The following is a 21,433-nucleotide window of genomic DNA, read 5'->3' as shown; positions in this document are numbered from 1 at the left end:
CTCCCTCTGGTGGCCACAATGTAGTATTACAATACATTCAACCTGAAAAGAAAATACATTAAAAACGTTCATTTTTGCCATTATTCACACAACATGTTTTTTGTTCACAGATATTCTCAGGATGAAGTACCCTGTGTATTGTTTATAAATAGTCCCCAAAGATTCTGGGCAGTTACACGGGTCTGTTTGTTGGTCATCATTCTACCTAAACTCTGCCTACCATAAAGAATAAATAGTCCTGAAGCTGCAGGGACATCACAAGCAAGAGCTGCTTGCCTGCTTGTAATATACTCTTACAGATCAGTATTTTTTTTTTAAATTTGGTCCTGCTGCATTATGAGACCCAAACTTTGAAAATGTAATTAAACCACTAAACACCACATTTGGCTAATGACAATGAACTGTGCTTTTTAAAAAAAAACTCAGCTGGTCAACAAAAGAACATTGCATTTTGATATATGCAAGGTGTGATTTTATTACATGTAAAAACAACAAAATGTAATAGTATAGAAACAAGATTATTTGAACAAAATGTAGAAAGTTTGTTTTCTGGACACAAAATCTACATGCTGCATAACTCTAGAGAATGAAGGTAGAGGGTCATGTTTCTAAACATCAAATAGAATAATAAAATACGTATGTGTTTTTCAATACCTCTCCCTTTGCTCCTTTGCTGCCTTCTTGCCCCTACATGCAATTTTGTAGATAAAAGACAAATATTAATACAGTAGAATGTTAAATATGTTCAAATTTTACTTATAAAGACTTAGCGAAGTTTACCCTTATTCCTGAATTCCCAGGTTGGCCTGCCTCTCCTTTTTCTCCCTACAAGCAAATTAATAAGTTACAAGTTAAAAAATGAATACAATGTCAGATTCTCATCTTACATGTCTTAGGAAAATAGAGGACCAACTAGTTTATCATCCTTCCTTACTCAGCTGCAATTTGGCAGAGATTGCTCCATAAAAGATGAGATTTTTAGAGCTGTGCTTCAGGCTGGAAATGAAATATTAAATGCTTGTTAACTCTAGGGTGTAGAAGAGGATGTATTACTCACCTTAACCCCTACTTCGGTAGGCCCCAATGCAATTAACATCTCTTTAAAACTACGGGCCTTGGGCTTTCCCTCAACAACATCATGTACAATACAGGACGGTTAGTCCTGCATTGTACGTGGAGTAGGCAAACCATGGCTTGGAGAGAAGACGTCTGGGGACCGACTGCAGATGGAGGGAGCCTACAAGAGCAAGGAAGAGGGTAAGCCTTCGCCTACCCCTAGAGTTAACAAGCATTTAAGCCTTGCATAATGTGGGGTGGAGGGTGTGGTGTTCTGCAAGGGCATTTTATTCCAGACTGGATTTAAAATAACACTAAACTCAGGAGTTAAATCTTAAAAATGCATTCAAGTTGCTGAACTATTAATGTATCTTTTTTTGTGTATCACTCAGCTGTAGATCCTCAAATCATCTCTGTGCTGACACTGTACTTCCTGCTGGTGGGTGGCTACGTTTGTTCCCCATGGTCCCTGTGTGTGTTGTAAAGTATCCACTGCTCCAAGCTCGCTCCCATGATAGACTACAATATTACGTTTACTTTACTATTTTGTACTGAGATTGTAGTCTATCAGGGGAGCGGGCTTGGAGCTACTTTACAACACGCACACAGGGACCATGGGGAACAAAAGAAGCCACCCACAAGAAGGAAGGACAGTGTCAGCACAAATCTATAGATGATTTCAGGCTCTACAGCTGAGTGATACACAAATAAGATACATTTTTGTTACTAGTTAGGGTACTTGAATGCATTTTTAAGACTTACCTCCTGAATCACTGTGTCACTTTAAGCTTTAAATGAACTTGTGACCAGGCAATGGAAATTAGTATTTGCATATTCTTTACAAGTAGTAAATGACCTTTAATACTTTCCCTCTTTCTAATCTAATATAAACCCAGAGCAAGTGCTCTGGGCGGGGGAACAGAGTGAGTTGAGATGCTGAGTTGAGAACAGCTTCAGCGCTTCAGCGCTTCAGCCTGAACTTTGAGGATTAATTTCTCCACAGTGCCTGCAGGTACAGAGGTCAGTGTTTTAAACTCCTTCATTGCTTGGAAAGATATGAATAACAACTAATTTTCAAAGATAAAAAAGAGGGACACCTGTGTGCACAAATGTGTAGGCATAGGATGCACCAGCGCCACACCGCCAGTTACAAAGACCATAAATAAATAATTTGCAAAAAATGGTATGACTCACAAAATAACTACACAATTGAGACTAACTACAAGATTTACTCAGAAGGCACATGGCACCTGCCAAAATATTTGCCTTGTACAGTCCCTGGGACTTTTTACAAATATTGTGAAAATGTCCTATGGTTTGCAGGGTATTAGTATTTATTCATTGATTCAGAAAGCTCACCATTTATGAAATCTGCAAACAAAATGTAAGTTAGTAATGATAATTTATAAAGAACCCTTATACTGTAGATTAGAATTGTAATAACTAAATCTGTACCAAACAAGAATACAATTTATTAAAAGATGAATTTGTATTTATTAACTGCGTTTTTAATATGATTTAATATTAAGATCATTATGCAATGTACAATTTTTGTAATCATTATATAGAACAGAGTGATATTCTTATACATATCTTATAACTTTCAATTATTGAAAAGAAAACAATAAGCAAAAATTGATTGCTAGTTGTGAGCTACGGCGGAGTAAATACAAGAATGTTCATAGGCTGACCACAGGTTCACATTAGAGTCAACTGGAACAAAAACGCTTAGGACCTATTCACAACAGGGCATTCTGGTGAGGTGCATTGATTGCAGAGTGTTTAAATGTGCATACAAATTAAAGCAGCCTATTCATTTGGGCTGCCTAACACACTACAAATTGGACCTGCTGCATTTTTTGCAAGTGCAGTGACCCGCAAGACGTGTTAGCGAGTTGCCACGTGTTGTGGTGTGCTGCATTGCAGGTGCGCATTCACAAATAATGGCACCAGAGCTTATCAATGCACCTAACGTGTGTTACTATATAGTGGTGTGAACAGGCCCTTACATTGTTTAGTATGGACCGAGCCGAGGTTTAGCCCCCCATTTGAACCTATAGGTCCTTGAGAAAGTCCTACAGGAAGATTATACTTTTTTTATTTGGCCAAGACAGGCCATTCTCAGCTACAATCTAAGCCTTAATGGTCACTGGGCTGCAGTGAATTCTCTGATTTTTCTTATACGGAATTGAGCAGTGGAGAGAATCAGTAGCTCTGTCTTCTGCAATCTAGTGCATTTTCTATATGTAGATACATATAGAAAGTGAGAGGGGGAGAGATGACATAAGTAGTTTAGGTAAATAATTTCCAAAAATGTTACCTGGTTTCCCTTAGCTCCATCATCGCCATTGTCACCCTGAAAAGAGAATTTAATTAAAAAAAACAACTTATTGATAGACATACTGTATGAATATTCAATACAGTATGTACAGTAAATAGATTTGAGTAAGTTAATGTTATTTTTGGTCATTTTCTAAATCAGATTTCATTGGTACTTGTTAACTCACAAGCACACATTACTGTTTCTTAAATGAAATGTCCACAATTACTTCACTACTTTCCAACCCTGGTAGGTGTCACTTAATTATTATTATTATAATTAGGTACCTTATGCCCCTTGGGACCTTGAATTCCCATTGAACCTTCCAAACCAGGCAATCCTGGCTCGCCTGTTTGACCCTAGAAAATCAAGCACGCAATTTTGAATATGCATTTTCTCAGCAAACAGTCATATCATTTTAGTACAGTTTGCGGCTTTAAAATACATCTAGATGCCTTGGGGCAGTTTCCACTTACTTTCAGTCCAGGAAGTCCTGATGGTCCTGGAAGCCCTGGATCACCTTGTATGCATTGGGATTAAAAAAAAAAAAGTGAATATATATATATTTTTGAAAATACAAACATAGCCAGCCAAGCATCCAGAGTAGTACCTTTGGTCCTTGAGGTCCTTCTGCTCCTGGCAGTCCAGTTGCTCCATTGTCACCCTATTAAAAAAAGCTTCATTTTAGAAGTAATATAGCTCATACTACAGGCTTTCTGAGAAATGGGAAAGTAAGTTGTTCCACCATGAATACTGCATGTGCAGCTTGCCATGTGCATTACATTCAAATATCACACTCTTGGACCATTTCACTACCAGCTGTCAACAGAAATTCTCTTGAAATATTAGAAAAACATGCATATAAGATCCTTACCAATTGGTTTTCTAGCTGTTGATAAGAAATTGTGCTGTTTCAAAATCATTAGATGAAGTGTTTTATTTTGTGGAACATGTTTTGGGCGGATGTACAGACTCAAACAATGTAGAAATCTCTTTTCCTTTTCATGCTGCCATTGACTTGTAATTGACAGTGTAAAGCTATTGGTTTCGGTACACTACCTGTGATACAAGAAATAAAGGAGCGGCCATTGCTAACCTCCTTCTGAAATACTAGGTGACTGGCTGTAATGCTGAACCGTTTTCTTTAATTCATTAAGTCACTGACTCAGGAAAGGAAAAGAAAATGTCCTTATTTAAATGCCTGCCCCAGTACTTTGACATAAAGTAAGCCTGGTGGGTTAAGATTACAGCCAGCAACTAGCATTTTCAGAAGGATAAGTCAGCAGGGGCAGCTTCTATCATTATTAAATGGGGTGATGAAACGGACCGGGTTGGTGGACTGGCGTTCGCTTTTTTTATTATTGTTATTCTTCTATCATGGCAGGTTAGCTTAAAAGGAGAACTCCAGGGAATATTATTATTAACCCTTGCAGTAGGGCTATCCACACACTGCAAGGGTTAAGTATTCGTTTTACTCTAGAGAGGAAAATAACTCGTCCGATCCTTGGAGTTGGCTGGCTATGACAGCTGTCCCTCTAGCTTGCAACAGAGGGGGAGAGGGGCTCCAGGGACTGGTTCAAGAGCAAGCCATCTCCAAGTATTTGGGGAGTATATGCTTGTTATTTTCCTTCCTAGACCAAAACAAGCACTTAACCCTTGCAGTGGGGGTGGGGGGGGGGGAATCCCCACTGCAAGGGTTAATTATAATTTTCCCTTTGAGCTCTTTAAACTTCTGTCTCAGAAAGCTGCATAGAGTCACTGTTATAAGAAAAGATGCTGGAGATAATTATTAAAACTGGTTGCATCTGCACTGAGTTTAGTATATTATTGTAACAATAAGCCTGACACCACTATACTCAGCAGACATATGTTACATAACTTAATTTGTGAACTGCAGCATTTCCAAATATAAGTTCACAGTTGGCAATTGTCAGGTCAGTATTGCTGTTTTAAATGTTGTTTTGCAGGCTTGTTGTTCTGATCCAGGACCCTCTCCACCAGTCACAATGATAAGCAGGTTGATGATGCTAAATATATATTTACCACTGCAGACAACCTGAAAAGTCTGAGATTTTAATAGTTACCACATGGGGGCAGTACACACCAATCACAATGGACTGGGTTTGTGAATATGTATAAAGGGTATACCGTTCATTTGTAATTCATTACCCCCTTTTTCCAGTGTTCCTAAAAGTTCCATTCACTGTATGTTAGCTTATCTGAGGTACCTCATTGAATTTATTACCTGTAAACCCAAGCTTTATATACTTCCTCGGCTCTGTTTTTCACGTGTTTTATTTAAACTTTATTGTTATGAATTTACTTTTCTAAAACTCTGCTGTATCCTCTAACTTCCTCAAGTCTACTCTATTTACTGAGACTAAAGGATGCACCTATAATCCATCAGAAATAAATGTAAATGTCAGTGATGATGATTAAGCTGTAGAAAGATATCAAGGTACCATGACTGTATTATATTAGTGCATTCCTGTACGGTTGGTTCTTTTGATCTCTGCGTTCAATGAGCCTAATTCCTGTATTTTATTTTAGACAACCTAAAAACAGGTCCAGTATGACAATAAAATCAAATTTGGGCCCAAACTGCTTGTATTTTTTCTTGCTTTGAAATATTTTGATGCAGCACATACTGTACACCATTGTTAATTAAATAAAATTAGATTTCTTTCCTAGTGAAGAAAAAATAGCCAATTCAATGAAACCACTCCATGATTACACCATGATGAATTTTGGGTCATGAACACATATAAAGATCCACCTAAAACATTTATAGAAAATGATTACACAGTAGAACGATTCTCACTTGTGGGGTTAACAAACTTATGGTGCTGGATAATTTTCATACACAGGACTCACAAGTCATTAACAATGCTGTTATTCCATATGCATGCCAGGATCCAAAGAATGACAACATAGCTGACTTTTATTCTGATCTCAAATATCAACAACATCCATGTTTTCCACCGTAATATATTGTTATTTGGTATGTAGATAAAGCAGATGGATTGTAAATTTAAATGTTTTGGTTTAATTTGGCCCTTTCTTAAGCATGGAATCGCATTACACATAAGACCCCAAATTAATATACAGTATATATCTGCATTAGTGTTTAACCGCCATCCAATCACAGTGGGAAGGAACATGTCAGCCATTCGATTAGCAGCTGCAAGAAGGTGACTAAAGTGAAACAACACCATCTTATCCTGATATTCCTCTCTTTCTTTTTTATCCAATAATGAGTCATCTTGTCTTGAGAGGTCCAATGGAGTGGAACTGATGGAAAACTATTAAGAATAAACACCAGAGCCACCTCCCTCCCCAATCCAACTAATCAAACTTCACCATGTCATACCCGCATCATCGGTCCAATGGTTCTGAGGGAGAACTGATATCATGACATATCTGTCGCTTGGCTTTCTTCTCAGTTCCTTCCAATCTAAAACAAGATTGGCTCTTCTTCAATCCTAAATTAACAATGACAATCTCATAGTATGACCCTAACATTATTGAATATATGGATGTTGTTGATATTTCAGAGAAGAATAAAATGTTTTAAAAATGCAAAAAGTGAAGTCCCTTGTACTGGCCTTCTTTAGACAGAAAATAGTGGTGCTTTGGACATGTCTGAAGGGTATGGCTGATACGTGAGGTATATTATATGTTGATAGGTGTGCTTCTATTCTGCTGTACCATTATCCAGTACTCTTTAGGGCAGGGGTCTCAAACGTCCGGCCCTCCAGCTGTGGTAAAACTACAAATCCCATGATGCATCTCTCTTCAGGAGTCATGTCTGGGGCTGTGAAAATCTTGCAATGCCTTATGGGATTTGGAGTTCCACCACAGCTGGAGGGCCGGAGGTTTGAGACCCCTGCTTTAGGGTGTATTTCTAAACACACTGCAGAGTAATTTTTCCTGCAAAATTGCATGTACATTCATTCTGTGCAAATGGAGACAAAAAAGAATATTATTAGCTTATTTTCTTTCCACGTTGAATGTAATATGAGGTGCATACCGCATTATGGTCACAAGATGGAGCTGAGGAGCATACAAAAATAGTACTTCCTATGCTCCTCAGCTTCATTTAGTAGCCATAATGTATTATTTACCTGAAATTACATTCGACTTGTAAATTATGCTAATAACATTCGTTTTTGTCTCCATTCGCACAGAATGAATATACTGTACATGCAATTTAGTAGCATGAATGGCTCTGCAAATTGTTTATAAATACAACCCCTAGGGTGAATATTACAGGATCCATATTCAGTGCTCACCTTAAGGCCAAATGGTCCAATGGCTCCTTTAGGTCCAGGCATTCCTCTTTCTCCCTGAAATTGTAAATGGCTATAGACAATCATTTTTTCCAAATGTGATTTTATGTAATGCAAGAAATAAAGTGTATTCTAAAATTACACATTTTAATGTAAACCTGTTGTGAGAGAAATATGAAGGATGAAGTTGCTGACTTTCTTCTTAAAATGCTGTTGGCTACCAGACAGATGCTGTGGCTTCATGAGTTGAGAGTCAGAGTGACAGTTTGGCACAATGTAGCAAGAAACAGCTCATGCGCTGCTCACATGTGCACAGCAAACTGTGCCTTAGGAAATTGTTAGTACCAACTAACTACTCCTCTATAACAACAATCACTCTTGTGTACAAAGTTACATTTTCAAGGAAAGTGGTGTGGAGATCAAATATTGTAACAGAACATGAAATCCTTTTATAGTAAGCTTGAAATGTTCTTTGAAATATTTCCATGTGGCTCAGTTTTAGACTGAAAAAAACAGGTTGCGCTTACAGTATGCTAGTAAGAAAATACAGTTCAGAGTTACCTTTAATCCTACTGTGCCAGGAAGACCAGGAGCACCACGATAACCCTATAATTAATAATAGATTCATTTGCATTTATAGAACAAAGTCATACAATAATGATATTGAAATTGCATACTGCATTGTATCAGGGATACGGCATCTACTGTGAAAGTAGATAACCAGGATAACCAGACAGGTTACAGGAAACCAAAAATTCCACCTCGACATAACTTGTTTGACCTATTTTCTTGTTGGTTCCCAAGCCTTGACCCGTAGAAGCCATTGTTTCCCTGTACTGCACTAATGATGACCAACAAGCAAAAACGCCTGTAGGCTACTGTTTTTTTCAGTAGATGGAATAAATGAGTCTACAATATTAGGATGTATCCGTGTTTGAATCCATCTGGTATGAATACATTACTTGCCCATGGACATAAAGGAATGAATTGCATGCCTCCACCTTCTACCTTCAACTGAGGATTAACCTTTTTTTTTAAATTTGTGATGGAAATGAGACATACCTTATGTTCTGTTATAGGAAGGTTTAGTGCACCTACTGTGGATCTGAAATACCCTGGTCACAGACCCCCAAGCATACAAAGTGCTCAAAAAATATTTATCAAATAATTTTAAATTTTCAAAACAAATAAGAATAATGTTGCTGCCAGACAGTAGTCCCCTCAAGTTTATTGAAAAAAAGTTTAGGAAATTACATTAATTCCAGAATGATGTATAAATTACATAGAGTATATTGTGATATTCTATAAGAATTCTGATTATTTCTAGGCGTTGCACAAGTTTAATAACTTCTATGTGTAATCTTACCGGTATGCCTGGAGGACCATCTATTCCGGGCTGACTTGGCTGACCTTTATCTCCCTGCAAAATTGTAAGGTAAATAGTTATTATTTGTCTGGGTGTTAAACAATTACAATTGTCTTAATGTATATTGATGGCTCTACCAGTAAATAACAGAAAGTCATTTTTATATTCTCAAAAATTACACTTAAAGAGACCCTGTCAGCGGACCGTGCATTTCAACAACAATCCTTCCATAAAATTATAAGTGCATCTAATGTATCTTAGTAATGTTATTTACCTGTAATTGGTAAGTTGGTGACAGAGTTTTGTAATAGTTTATTGGAGACAAAAGACTCAATTCACTAAAGTATTATTATCATTATTTGCCATATTAACCTGTATGTTCAGCAAAAAAATGTGATGAAAGAAAGGTTATGTGGCTGAGAATAAAAATTGCTATCAAATGTCTTTGTTTTTTATTGAAAAAAACAAAGCCCTGTGAATATAAGCTCACTTGAAACACCTGATCAAGTTGGAGTGAAAACAGCACATATTTAAAACCAAGAGGCCATAGATAGTAATATTTCCCAACACGATCCTTCATTCTCAGGAATCTCTTATAAAACTACTATCAATTTGTTCTTGCTTTTGTCTCCAGTGGTCTTTCAGTTTCTGTAAGGGCTCATTCACACGGCTGCTTAGGACCATAGACCGTCAAGAATGAGCGTAAATCTATGGCAGGTTCCAAGGGTGATCAGCCTTGGCCAATCAGCCTGTACAATTCAATAACAGTTTCTGCAGCTGTCCGTGGTTGTTTGCATGTAATCACACGTGAATCGATTACATGCAATTAGGGACACATGAGCTGCTCTGAATACAGACAGGCCAGGGACCATCATCTGTCATTAACCACAGGTAATCACTCCATGTGCGATTTACATGTGAACACCTTCAGAGTCTGTCAACCTTTCACTGATTTTTACAGGCTGAGCGGCTGCGACTGATCCCAAACACCTGGGAAACCTGCGGTACATTTACGCTAAATCTTGTCAGTGTCTGGTCCAAAGTGGCCATGGGAATGAGGCCTAGGTATTCAGAAATTAAAAGAGAACTTTCGGTCTCTATAGTCACAGGAGTACATTTACTAATGTACTCCTGTGACCCAAAGTCGGCTTATAGCGGATCAGCAGTTTGTGATCACTCAGTTCTCAAGCTATAGAGCCAGAGTATGACAGCTGCTGTGTCACATGCGGGCTCAAACTATTGGGAAATTACCTTTTACTCTCCCAATAGTTCCCCTTTAAGCTATTACACACACACACACTGTGTTGAGGACCTCATTTCTTTTGCAAAGTAAATGTTATTAAAGATTTAATTTTGAATACCCAATCATGTACTAATTAATATCCTGTTTTTGTAATTTCCCATGCACATGTTTGGGTATTTAAATAAAACATAGGTACACCTTATGTATTAACATTTACTTTTCACAGTGCACTATTAGTGAATCTAGATCAGTATGTCTATGTTCACAATGCTTGTTATCACAGCATGTCTAATGTTAAAGAGGTCCAGAAATTTAGATGTTTTTACTTTAAGTATTATATAATGAAATCCTGAAAATTGCAGAAGATGCATGTGTGCGCATCCAAAGGCTTTTATAGGTTTACAACCAAAGTGTTTGAAATGAGACAGGCTTTTATTTCCAAGTATTGTTCTGTGAATTGAAAAATATTGAACTTAAATAATATGGATTCCAGTATTTCAGAATGATATACCTTTATTCCAGCAGGCCCGGGGACTCCATTTCTTCCAGGTAATCCTGGTTCACCCTAAAACAAGTTCAGTGGTTTGAATGCATTAATGATCGTAAGTGATATTTATTATTTCAGCATATAATATAAAAATAACAGATTCAGCTGTTTCTAAATTGTTCACCATCGGTTAGACATTGTGATAATTGACGTACTACGCCATCCGATCAAGCCGATCTCGAGGTTCACACAGGCACCAGCCGGCCGAGCACCCATGGAGCCCAGCCAAGGGGGGAGACATCCGCCTGTCAAGGTCCTCCCCAGACACGGAAGGGGAAGAGGAGAGCAGAAAGAACCCCCTTCCATCTCCAGGAGGACCACTGGCGGCCTAGAAGGGTAACCTACTGGGGGAACATATACCAGGGCAGCATGCACCAAGGCATAGCCCCCCAAACAGCACTCCCTTTGGTGATGCGTCTCCACCGGGCGGAGGAAACACATAAACTGAGGAACACCCTGTGGATGCGGTGTTCTAAACATATGGTGGCGTGTTTCCTGTTTGGGGTGAGGTGCCTTCACATCTCACATGCTGTCCTGGAAGACGTGGAGGGAAAATTGGTTTTCCCAGACAATTCATGAAAGACCATGGCTGTATTTATACCACCTGTGTGTTTTGCTGAATTATGGTAGTGTGACTACCATGCTAGGCTTAAAGTGCACCTGTATTAACGGAAACATGGAGGCTGCCATTGCTGGCCTCCTTCTAAAAACATTGGCTTTCTCTTGCTTCAGTGCTTTGAGTTACTGACCCAGAACAAGAATGCAGCAAGTATCACAATTTCTAATGTACATATTTCTTCTGGGTCAGTGAAGCAAAGAATTATGCAGCTATTGGATCAGTATATAAGCCAAGCTATGAGCATTTGTAGAAGCGGAGATCAGCAATGGCCACCTACACATTCCCTCAGTACAGATTTACCTAAAGAGAAACAATTCAAGCAGCCACAATACAGATAAGGGCCATGGTCCAGGGACTGCAGTATGTGGATTTGTTGCTTGAGTTTTTAACGTAAGCAAGCACCTACTTTAAGTTACATCACCCTGGTTTTCACCCAAAACTGACTTCTTGGTCTGAGCCTTTCCTTTTATATATGTTGCTTATCTTTGTAAATAAAATACATATAAAAATTACATACTGGTGGACCCGGATGTCCTCCAGGTCCCATTGATCCCCTTTCACCTTTATTGCCCTAAAAAGAAAACAAATGCCAAACATTGGTATGTTATGGTGACCTTGCTTAGCTAAACATGTTAAAGCATACATATGGTTATCAAAAACATTTCTATGATTCAAAAGAGAAGTTATGCATGACAAATAATTACCTACTTTATGAAGCTACAACTCAAACTACTATTTTCTTGCAAAGTGTTTTATTTATTACAGGTAATTGTATAGCACCAACAATTTTACTCAGCGTTTGACATACTGCACATTCACATCAGTCCCTGCCCTCAAGGAGCTTACAATCTTAGGTCCCTATCTCACATGCAGAGCCAATTTTACACAGGAGCCAATAACCTACCTGCACGTCTTTGGAGTGTGGGAGAAAATCCTTAACCAGTAATTGAACCAGGGATTCCCAGTGCTGCAAGGCAGAAGTGCTAACCACTATGCCACTGTGCTGCCCATCTTATTACATGTCCATCAGGTCATTTTTAACTATACATGGGACTTTGGTAGAGTACTGCAATAGAATTGATTGCTGTATGTATATAATGTATACATGTTGTATTGCTCCATATTTTGTACAATAATATTTAAATTATATTTAAAGCCATCGCTCCATTTTGGATAGAGTAAGTGTTAAAACTGCTGTCTGTGTTTAATTAGAGAGCTTTCCCATTACTTCCTGTCCAACATTACATTACATTCCCATTACTTCCTGTCCTTCCTGTCCAACAGGAAATGAGAGGATATCAAATGAGGCAAATGCCAGCTTAGACAATCCACAGAGTCCCCAGTGAAGGATTTCTCCTCTATTTCTGTTCTGGTTGCTGCTCAAAATGTTGGATTTGCCATCACCTTCATTCCCAGTGACATTGGTGATCAGGACAATTCCAGGGAGTGAATTTCCCTAACAGGTACACAGACACCAATGCAAACCTGATAGTGGTTATAATACCTCAGCGCTCTAATCTAATTCACACAATCATGGGATTTCCTTTGGATTTATACAGCCTGCACTGATTGTTGGTTACTAGAAGAAACACCTGCAGAAGGCACTAGCAGAGTGATTTTGAATTTATTTATATTTTTGTCATTATTTATATTGTGTGTACATTTCTGTTATTTTATTTAGACATATTTGCACAAAAGTTTGATTCTTTTGCACATATAATATAAGCGTGATTTCACTGAAAAAATTGGACAGATTCTGTTTCACCATTTTGATTAGTTTATTCATATAAGTGAATACATAAAGGAGTTGGAGTTATATTTTGTTATATAGTTTGTGTCATTAGGGTATATGATTGGCTGTAGCACTGCACTACATTCAATTATTATTATTTGAGTGGTGTAGGGGTGGTGCAGAACAATGAAGTGTTAGCAGCTTAATATATATTAGTTAGTGACTAAAAGAAGCACAGAAGTTAATATTCTATAGTGCTAAATCTGTTGTCACAGGACCAAAAGTGATAGAAATTCTCTATAACAGAGCCCTGGATAGCAATAAATAACCAACAAGGTTCTTACACTTCCCCAAAGGCTACACAAATAGTTTTGATTAGACTTAAGGGTCTCTTTATCAATATTTTTGCTAGGGATGCACAGATACCAGTTCAGATACCAGTGCCGATTCTGGCCATTTTCACAAGAACTACCAGGGTTGCAGCGATTGCAGCTGAGACCTGGGTCTGACGCTCCAGCACTGTCCTGAAATCATTAGTCTGTATTGTTTTTAGACTTGTGCGCCGTCAAAAAATTTGTTCCGTTTCATTTCGTTCCGTTTTGTAATATCCATTATTTCGTAATTCGTATCCGAAACTCAATTCGGATTCGTACGAAATACGTATTTTCGTTAGTTTTGGCACATTTTCGTAACTTTACGAACATTCGTTATGATGAAGTTAAAAAGCAAAAATACCTTTGTTAATATTGGAGTCGATGTAGTAGTTGTTTTTTTATCCGAAATACGAATTCCGTCAACGGATTCCTTATCCGAATTTCGTATTTTGGACTTTAAAAAAAACTACCATCAACTCCAATATAAATGTACTTTGCTTTTTACCTTCAATATAACGAATGTTCGTAACGGAACGAAAATACGTCAACGGAATTTCGTATTTCCTGCCTGTATTTGTAATGCAACTCTCAGCAGCAGAAGAGAACCTCTGATTGGTCAACCAAAACGAAATACGAATTCCGTTAACAGATTCCGTATCCGAATTTCGTATTTCGGACTTAAAAAAAAAAATAACCATCATCAACTCCAATATAAATGTACTTTGCTTTTTAACTTCAATATATAACGAATGTTCGTAACGGAACGAAAATACGTCAACGGAATTTCGTATTTCCTGCCTGTGTATTGTAATGCAACCCTCAGCAGCAGCGGATCCGTATTTCGGATTAAAAAAAAAATCTTGTCATGTTGTTCAACCTCATTTACAGGGGTAATATTAGTTCCTGTTTCAAAGAAATTCGGATCCGAAATTCGTTAACGGAATTTCGTATTTCGGATATAAATTCGGAAACTGCCATTCGGATTTCGTATGCTTACGAATCTACGAATTTCAGGAAAATTCATTCGAATTTCGATTCGTAACGAAACTAATTGCACATGTCTAATTGTTTTAGAAAAACTGTCACATGACAATAAACAAAAAGGTACTTGGACAAGTATTGTTACTTGTAATTGGTCTGGAAAAAATGGTATTGATGCATCCCTAATATATATATAACAAATCATACATTAAAACAGGGATGCACAAATCCAAGGAGCCCCGTAGCCAATGCTCCCTAACCACTGCTGTTGCAAAAAAACGTACGGACGGCATTTTTTTCTGCGCGCGCGCACGGGCAGAAAAAGCCCGACCGATGGGAAGAGCCGTAACCGGCTGTTTCCCATACAAGCGATCAGCGGCTCTATAGCCTGCCGATCGGTTGTATGTGCTGGCTGCGTTCCCCCGTCGAGTGCAGCAGCCAACGCCCCCCCCTCCTGCACCCTCACCTTCAATCCCAGGATCCGCTACTCCATCTGCGGCCTGGGACCGGCTAGGGGGGGTGTCAGGAGGTAAGATGGGTCAGTTATCTGGCTGCTATAGCCAGAGAGAAGCTGATAAAGCAGATCTGTGCTTCATCAGCTTCTTTGGGGGACACCAGGTGACATTAGGGGTCTTAGAGACCCCTAATGTCTCCATAAAGAGGACCTGTCAGTGTGCCTTTGCTATTATATGGGGGGGTTGTTATCCCCCTATGTGATAGCAATAACATTAAGTGTAAAAAAACATAAAAAGAGTTACAAAAATAAAAGTTTTAAAAAAAAACCAAAATGTTTAAGTCCCCCACCCCCACGTTTATGCACATATAAACATAAATACGTGTCAGATGCGCCAGCGCGCGGAAACAACAATTACGCTACACATGTTACATATCGCCGCGAACGTCGCAGTGAGAGCAATAATTTTAGGGCCATCAATCACTGATAACACTAAACTAATGAGTGGTAAAAGCTTTTAAAGCATCGCCTATGGACAATTTTGGGTATTGTAGTTTTTTGAGGTTTCGTGCGTGCGCGCAATTTTAAGGCTTGACATGTTTGGTGTCTTTTTACCCGACGTACTTTTTATTAAAAAATTGGGTAATAATAAATGTTTTAGAATTTAAAGGAGAACTATGAGGTGAGTGATTTTCACTCATCCTCATAGTTCTAGCCGACATGTGACAATGAAACTGTCACAGGTCGGCTCAGTAGATTGGGAAGTGAGCGAACACATACAGACGTTTGCTCACTTCTCGATCCTGTCACGGCAGAGAGCCGTGACAGGGGAGGGACTGGATTCCCCCTCCCCGCTCCGATCCTCCAGCGCTGACTGGCGGAACGGACGGGGAGGGAGCAGCTGGCTCTGCCTCCAAATAGGCAGAGCCAGCTGTCACTCACGCAGATGGATGGATCCAGACATAATTGTCGGGATCCGTTTCAGCTGCGGCGTCTCAGTATACCGCGAGCTGTAGCTCGCGGTATACTGAGCTTAGCGTGACAGGAGGATGCTAGTTTGTGTCCTCCCGTTACCCTTAGGAGAACTATGGGGAAAAGCCCTAACCCCATAGTTCTCCTTTAATATAGGGGAAACAGTTTAAAAAAAAAAAAAAATCGGTAAATTTTCCTCAATATAGTAAAAAAGTAAAAAAACCCCAGTGGTGATTAAATACCACCAAAAGAAAGCTCTATGTGTCCCCAAAAAATGGTATAAAATTAATTTCAGCATAGCGTTGCATGACGGAATAAATGTCAGTCAAAGTACCGCAGCGCTGAATACTGAAAAATGTCCTGGCCAGGAAGGGGGTTTAACACCGCAGACTTCAAGTAGTTCAAAATGACAGCTGCCTCCTAACTTTTGAGTTTTTCTCTAGTCTAGTGCCTGGAAAAGTATTGGTACTTGAAAACTGAGCATCCCTAATTTGTACCCAAGATTCACCCAAATTCTATTCAAGATTTCATTAGAAGATGGATGTAATTAGTGTGAATCTCAGTTGAAAAATTATACATACTTTCAGTTATTCACAGTTTGTGATTTTTTAACTGCATTTCCTTCATCTATATTTTTCAAAGTTGACACTAAGGGCCCATTCACACCACATTCAGATTACCTCCAGACCAGACCAGGCTGTTTCTGGACCCAAAATGCATACCAATGTATCCCTATAGTATTTCTGGCCTCTGTTCCCACCACTGCAGTACGTTCCAGACCAGAAAAATACTGCTTGTACTATTTTGTCTGGTCTGGAATGCCCTGGAACGCATCAAAAAGCATCAAAAACGCGTAACAAATACACTGGAACGCACTTGTAAGTCCATTTTAAGCTAAACAAAATTCCAATTGCGGTAAAATGCACTATGTTCCAGATCTGGTCCAGATCTGGCCCGGAAAATGGTGTGAACCTAGCCTATGGGCTTGTTCACACCATGTCCGGATCATGTCCAGAACAGAACAGTTTGTTGCAGGACCAAAAAAGCATCCCAATGTATCCCTAAGGCATTTCTGGGCTCTGTTTACATGAGCACGGTTCCAGGCCAGACCAAAAAAAATACTGCTTGTCTCATTTTGTCTGGTCTGGAATGCACTGGAACACATTAAAACACATCAAATACACATACAAACACATACAAATGCACTGAAACACACTGGACTGCACCTGAAAGCCCATTTTAAGCTTAAAAAATGCCCTGCACTGTGTTTGCAGATGTGCTCCAGATCTGGTCCGGACATGGCGTGAACATACCGTAGCCTAAAGGAAATCACAAGTCACCATTACCTTCTTTCCAGGAATGCCAGGAATTCCTGCTTGACCAGTTAGCCCAACTGAACCCTAACATATGGAAGATAACAAAGTAAATGAAACATGTCACAAAAGTAGAAAAGAATTCCGTACTACATAAATATAGTGAGAAAGAAGGCTTCATAAGCATAAATGAATGTAATACAGCTGTATGTTTTTACTAAAGGGAACAAAATGCAAAGCAACACGTTTAGACTCAATCCCATGCTTGACATTGCTATTGGTCAGAGGTCAAACCGTGTATTTGCCATGTATATAGTGATAGAATGTCATAGGAACATCTCCGGTAATAGTTTTTTAGAATATGGCAAGAACTGTTTTTTTTTAAATTAAGAAACCATAAAGGAACATATGGAAGATAATGATCGCCTATTGCAAGAAACGCATGCAGGTAAAAGCCACACTCGTTCTCACTGCGGTAGTTTTAGCTGTTGGTTTGATTGCAAATCATTAAAAGTTAAAGATTAAAGTTGTATTTACCTTAGGCCCTATTGGTCCAGGGACACCATTCATTCCAGGCAGACCCTGGGAAAACAAGCAGCACAAACAAATATATATTAAAATGATATAAACAATGGCAAATTTGTGTGGTTGATGTAGAAAGACTACAAAAAGTTGATGGCTAAACATGGAATCATCTCTAGTCTGTCTAGGGAATGTTCTTCAGCTGGCCACTTGCTAGCATTAACCGCCCTTCTTCTAGTGTCCAGAAAAGCTGATGTCCAATCCAGGAGTAAATGCTGAATAACTTTTATTGAACATCTTCACTGGGGAGAGAGGGTATAGGGATCCTAAGCTTCCAGGGTGTAACAGACAGACTCCAGACTCACCAGATCTGGTTAGCATATCAGTGTAGATCCACTTGGGAGACAGCGGATAGCAACTGAAGTAGCAGATGAGCAAGGATGAACACAGATCCTCATTAGGAGAGACACCGGCCGTGCTCCTGAAGTCCTTTAGGTTCCAGGAAACTTCAAGAGCCTGCATTGGTCCCGGTTCTCTTCCTCTATCAGCGTTGCAAGGCCTCCTCCATGTTGGGAAACATTTCCTTCACATCAGCCTATGCCCACGCCCAGGCCTCAGGCCTAGCCTAGGTGGTGGCTGGATAGCACCAGCCCTAATCCATGGCTGGTCCCGGATAGTCTGAGCACATGGCAAATCCCTCCAGTATATGTACCCTATCCCAGCATGCACCACTGGTTGAGAGAAACCCAGTGATTGGCTGCTGTACTGTACATACACTACAGTGCCTCTCATTGGTTGTCCCACAATATGACAGAGTCACACTCCGCCCAGGGGGATACAGTCAAGGCCAGACACCTGGAATTAACCAGATAACTGCCACTATAATCCAGCCAGGCTGACTACAGCCCTAGCTATCACTAAGGGGGCTATTCACAGAGCTGCCGAAGGCAGCCGAGTGAATAACCCAGCCAAAGTAAAGTGAGCCGAACGCTGTTCGGCTATTCATTTGAGGCTTGTACAGCTGATTTCAGCCGTACATCGGCTGAAATCAGCCATACATCCGCTGAAATCAGCCGTACATCGGCTGCCTTCCGCTGCACTTCGGTCAGCCGAACATGCTCTGCATGTTCAGCTGAACCGAAGTGCAGAAGGACTTTGACTCAGCCGATCCAACATCTGGATCGGCTGAGCCAGAGCTCCGGCAGCTCACTCGCTGCCATTTGCCCCTATTCACAAAGGGGCCGAGCGGCAGTGAGTGAATAGCCGAATGCCGCCGAGCAGCATTCGGCACGGCTATTCTGCTCTGTACCTCCGTGGTACCAAGCACAATTAAATGAAAAGAGTGAAAAAAATAAAGTTGAAACTTTTAAAAAAACATTTAAATAAATGTTAAATCTTATAAAATATAAAGGTTTTTGAAAAAATAAAAAAAGTATGTTTTAAAAGGAGAGGAGCTAGCAGTGACAGCTAGCTAAGCCCAACTGTTTCCTATTGGCCGGGACCTGATAGAGTCTTCTAGCAGGTCCGGCCAATGAATAACAAATGGGTGGACCCAGCCGTGACATCGGCTGTCATCTCAGTCAGCTGAGCTCGTACAGCAGCCCTTCAGTACAACTGAACCAAAGGGCTCCGGCGGCCAAAGAGAGCCGAGGGATCAACTGAAGCTACAGCTGGATCCTTCGTCTCCTTTGTGAATTACCTGGTAAATATCTAGTAGCCACAGCACAGAAGGTGATGGAGGCTACATATGTTTTTACATTTTCTTTCCTAACTATTAACCTTATTTAATAAAAAATATGGGGCACTATTTATTAATGTTTCTCCCAAGACGCACAAATTTCCACCCAAGATTTAATGTGGGAATTTTGAGTGAAGTTGTGCAAATCTTGGTGAAAACATTGATACATAGATGCTTAGTGTTATAGCGGACATATCATTTTTTTGTTTTTTTGTTTTTTCATATTAAGCACTTAGTTTAATACTTAGGAGTCTATTTATCAATGTTTTCACCAAAGATTTGCTAACGTTTGATGAAGATTCACACAATTTCACTTAAAATTCAATTAGAAAAATGTGTGATTCCTCTGAAAAAGTTGTGCAAAACGTGGAAGAAAAATTGGTAAACAGACCCGTACATTTTTACAATTTTTAATCATTCTTGCCCTGACAATGCCTTCGTCTGCTTTTCTCTCTAGGTCAGTCCCATCTTTATTCAGGCTTCATTGGAGGCTTGCATCTATTTCCTCTTCTTGGATTAAGATTCCTGGCACATAGCTGATACTATCATGTAAATCCTGGTGCCTGTGCAGGTCTTGGCTGTGCCCTTATCTGCTTTTCTTTCTAGAAGGTTGGTGCCACCTTGGTTCAGGCATCATCAAATGTCTGTATCTACTGTCTAGGTGTTGGCTCATACATAAAATAATTGTGAGACTCATGGTGATGGTACCATTTTTGATTGTGTTTCATCTGCTTTTCTCTCTAGATGCCAGTACCATCTTTTTTCAGGCATTATCCAGAGTCAGCATCTACTTCTAGAAATGCTAGTTTAGAGATGACACAATCATGGAAATCCTGGTGCTGCAGAAGTTCTTTACTTGCTGACATGTTACTTTATGTAGACATGCTGCTTCCTTTCACCTTTCACCACAGTTATAACTTGCTACAAAGTTGTTTGTAAGGGCTAGTTCGCACCACCCTCAGTACGATACGGCCCGATTGTGGCCGGAACGCACTGGATCGCATTCCCACCAGGCTCACTTTGTTTTGGGGCGGGAGGGAGCATGGCTGTGCATTGAACTCAATGCGATTGGCTGCATGGGAACACATGGCACATCGGTGCCTGCGTTCCGGTCCGGTGCAGTCAGAAAAAATAGTGCGTGTGTTGTTTAATGACAATCTACAAACACATACTTCTAGATAATTGCCAGCTTTGTATTCTTTGCATACCTTATTTCTCTTTTCTTCCCCAGTCTTCTGACAGTGGCCATGTTTACTAAGGGTAGGTTACTAGATCTCCTTTGCCATGCCATGATACCTTTCTACTGTTTACTGTTCAAAGCCCATTTCGTGTGCACCTTACTGTATAGCGGGTGACAAATTGTTGAGTGCGTTTGTCATTTGTTTTGCTAAACATGTGACCATGCACATCATCTCAGGGGAGGAAAATGCCTTTCCCTGAGATGAGAATTCCCAGCAATGCTCTGCTGATGTTACCTTCCCATGATGCAATGCTTTGGCAAACTGAAGTCATTTTCCCTTTTAAAGCAGGAAGTGAATGCTCTGCAAGTGTGTCAGTGTTATTCACACTAGGGTGAAGAGTTTGGAGAAGGCAGGAGAAGTGAACAATCTAGGCCAAAATAGCTGATTTGCAAAGATTCTCCAATTCAACTCGCCTTCCAGTTCATCTATTTTGTCCTAGAGTGTTCACTTCTCCTGCCTTCTCCAAACTCTTCACCCCTTTGTGAATAACCCTGTAAGTATTTCAAAATCACAGCATTTTACACATGACATGTCTTTGCTATTATTAATCATCATACATAGAGGGATGCATTAGTAGTATTTGATTTTTGAGTGTAAAGGTCCGCTTTAAGGCTTTTTATAATAAATAGGATTGTGTTTTTGGAAACACTGTACTATTGTGATATG

At 39.6% G+C, this 21,433-nt stretch overlaps 1 protein-coding gene across 1 annotated transcript in view; it reads right to left on the bottom strand.

Annotated features, from left to right (window-relative positions):
* The window catches only part of LOC108790129 (collagen alpha-1(XXI) chain-like), a 74,219-nt gene that overhangs the window by 10,986 nt on the left and 41,800 nt on the right, over positions 1 to 21,433 (bottom strand). The window contains exons 12-13 of the mRNA XM_018560338.1: positions 3,959 to 4,040; positions 3,377 to 3,412 (exon numbers count right to left, since the gene is read on the bottom strand). Of these exons, the coding sequence (XP_018415840.1) occupies positions 3,377 to 3,412; positions 3,959 to 4,040 (118 nt within the window). The remainder of the gene's footprint in view (positions 1 to 3,376; positions 3,413 to 3,958; positions 4,041 to 21,433) is intronic.

The sequence above is a fragment of the Nanorana parkeri genome, unplaced genomic scaffold, assembly GCF_000935625.1.
Source record: "Nanorana parkeri isolate BGI_ZX_2015 unplaced genomic scaffold, ASM93562v1 scaffold451, whole genome shotgun sequence".
Classification (NCBI taxonomy): domain Eukaryota; kingdom Metazoa; phylum Chordata; class Amphibia; order Anura; family Dicroglossidae; genus Nanorana; species Nanorana parkeri.
Note: the sequence above shows the minus strand (reverse complement) of the source record. Positions and strands in the feature narration are given on the sequence as shown.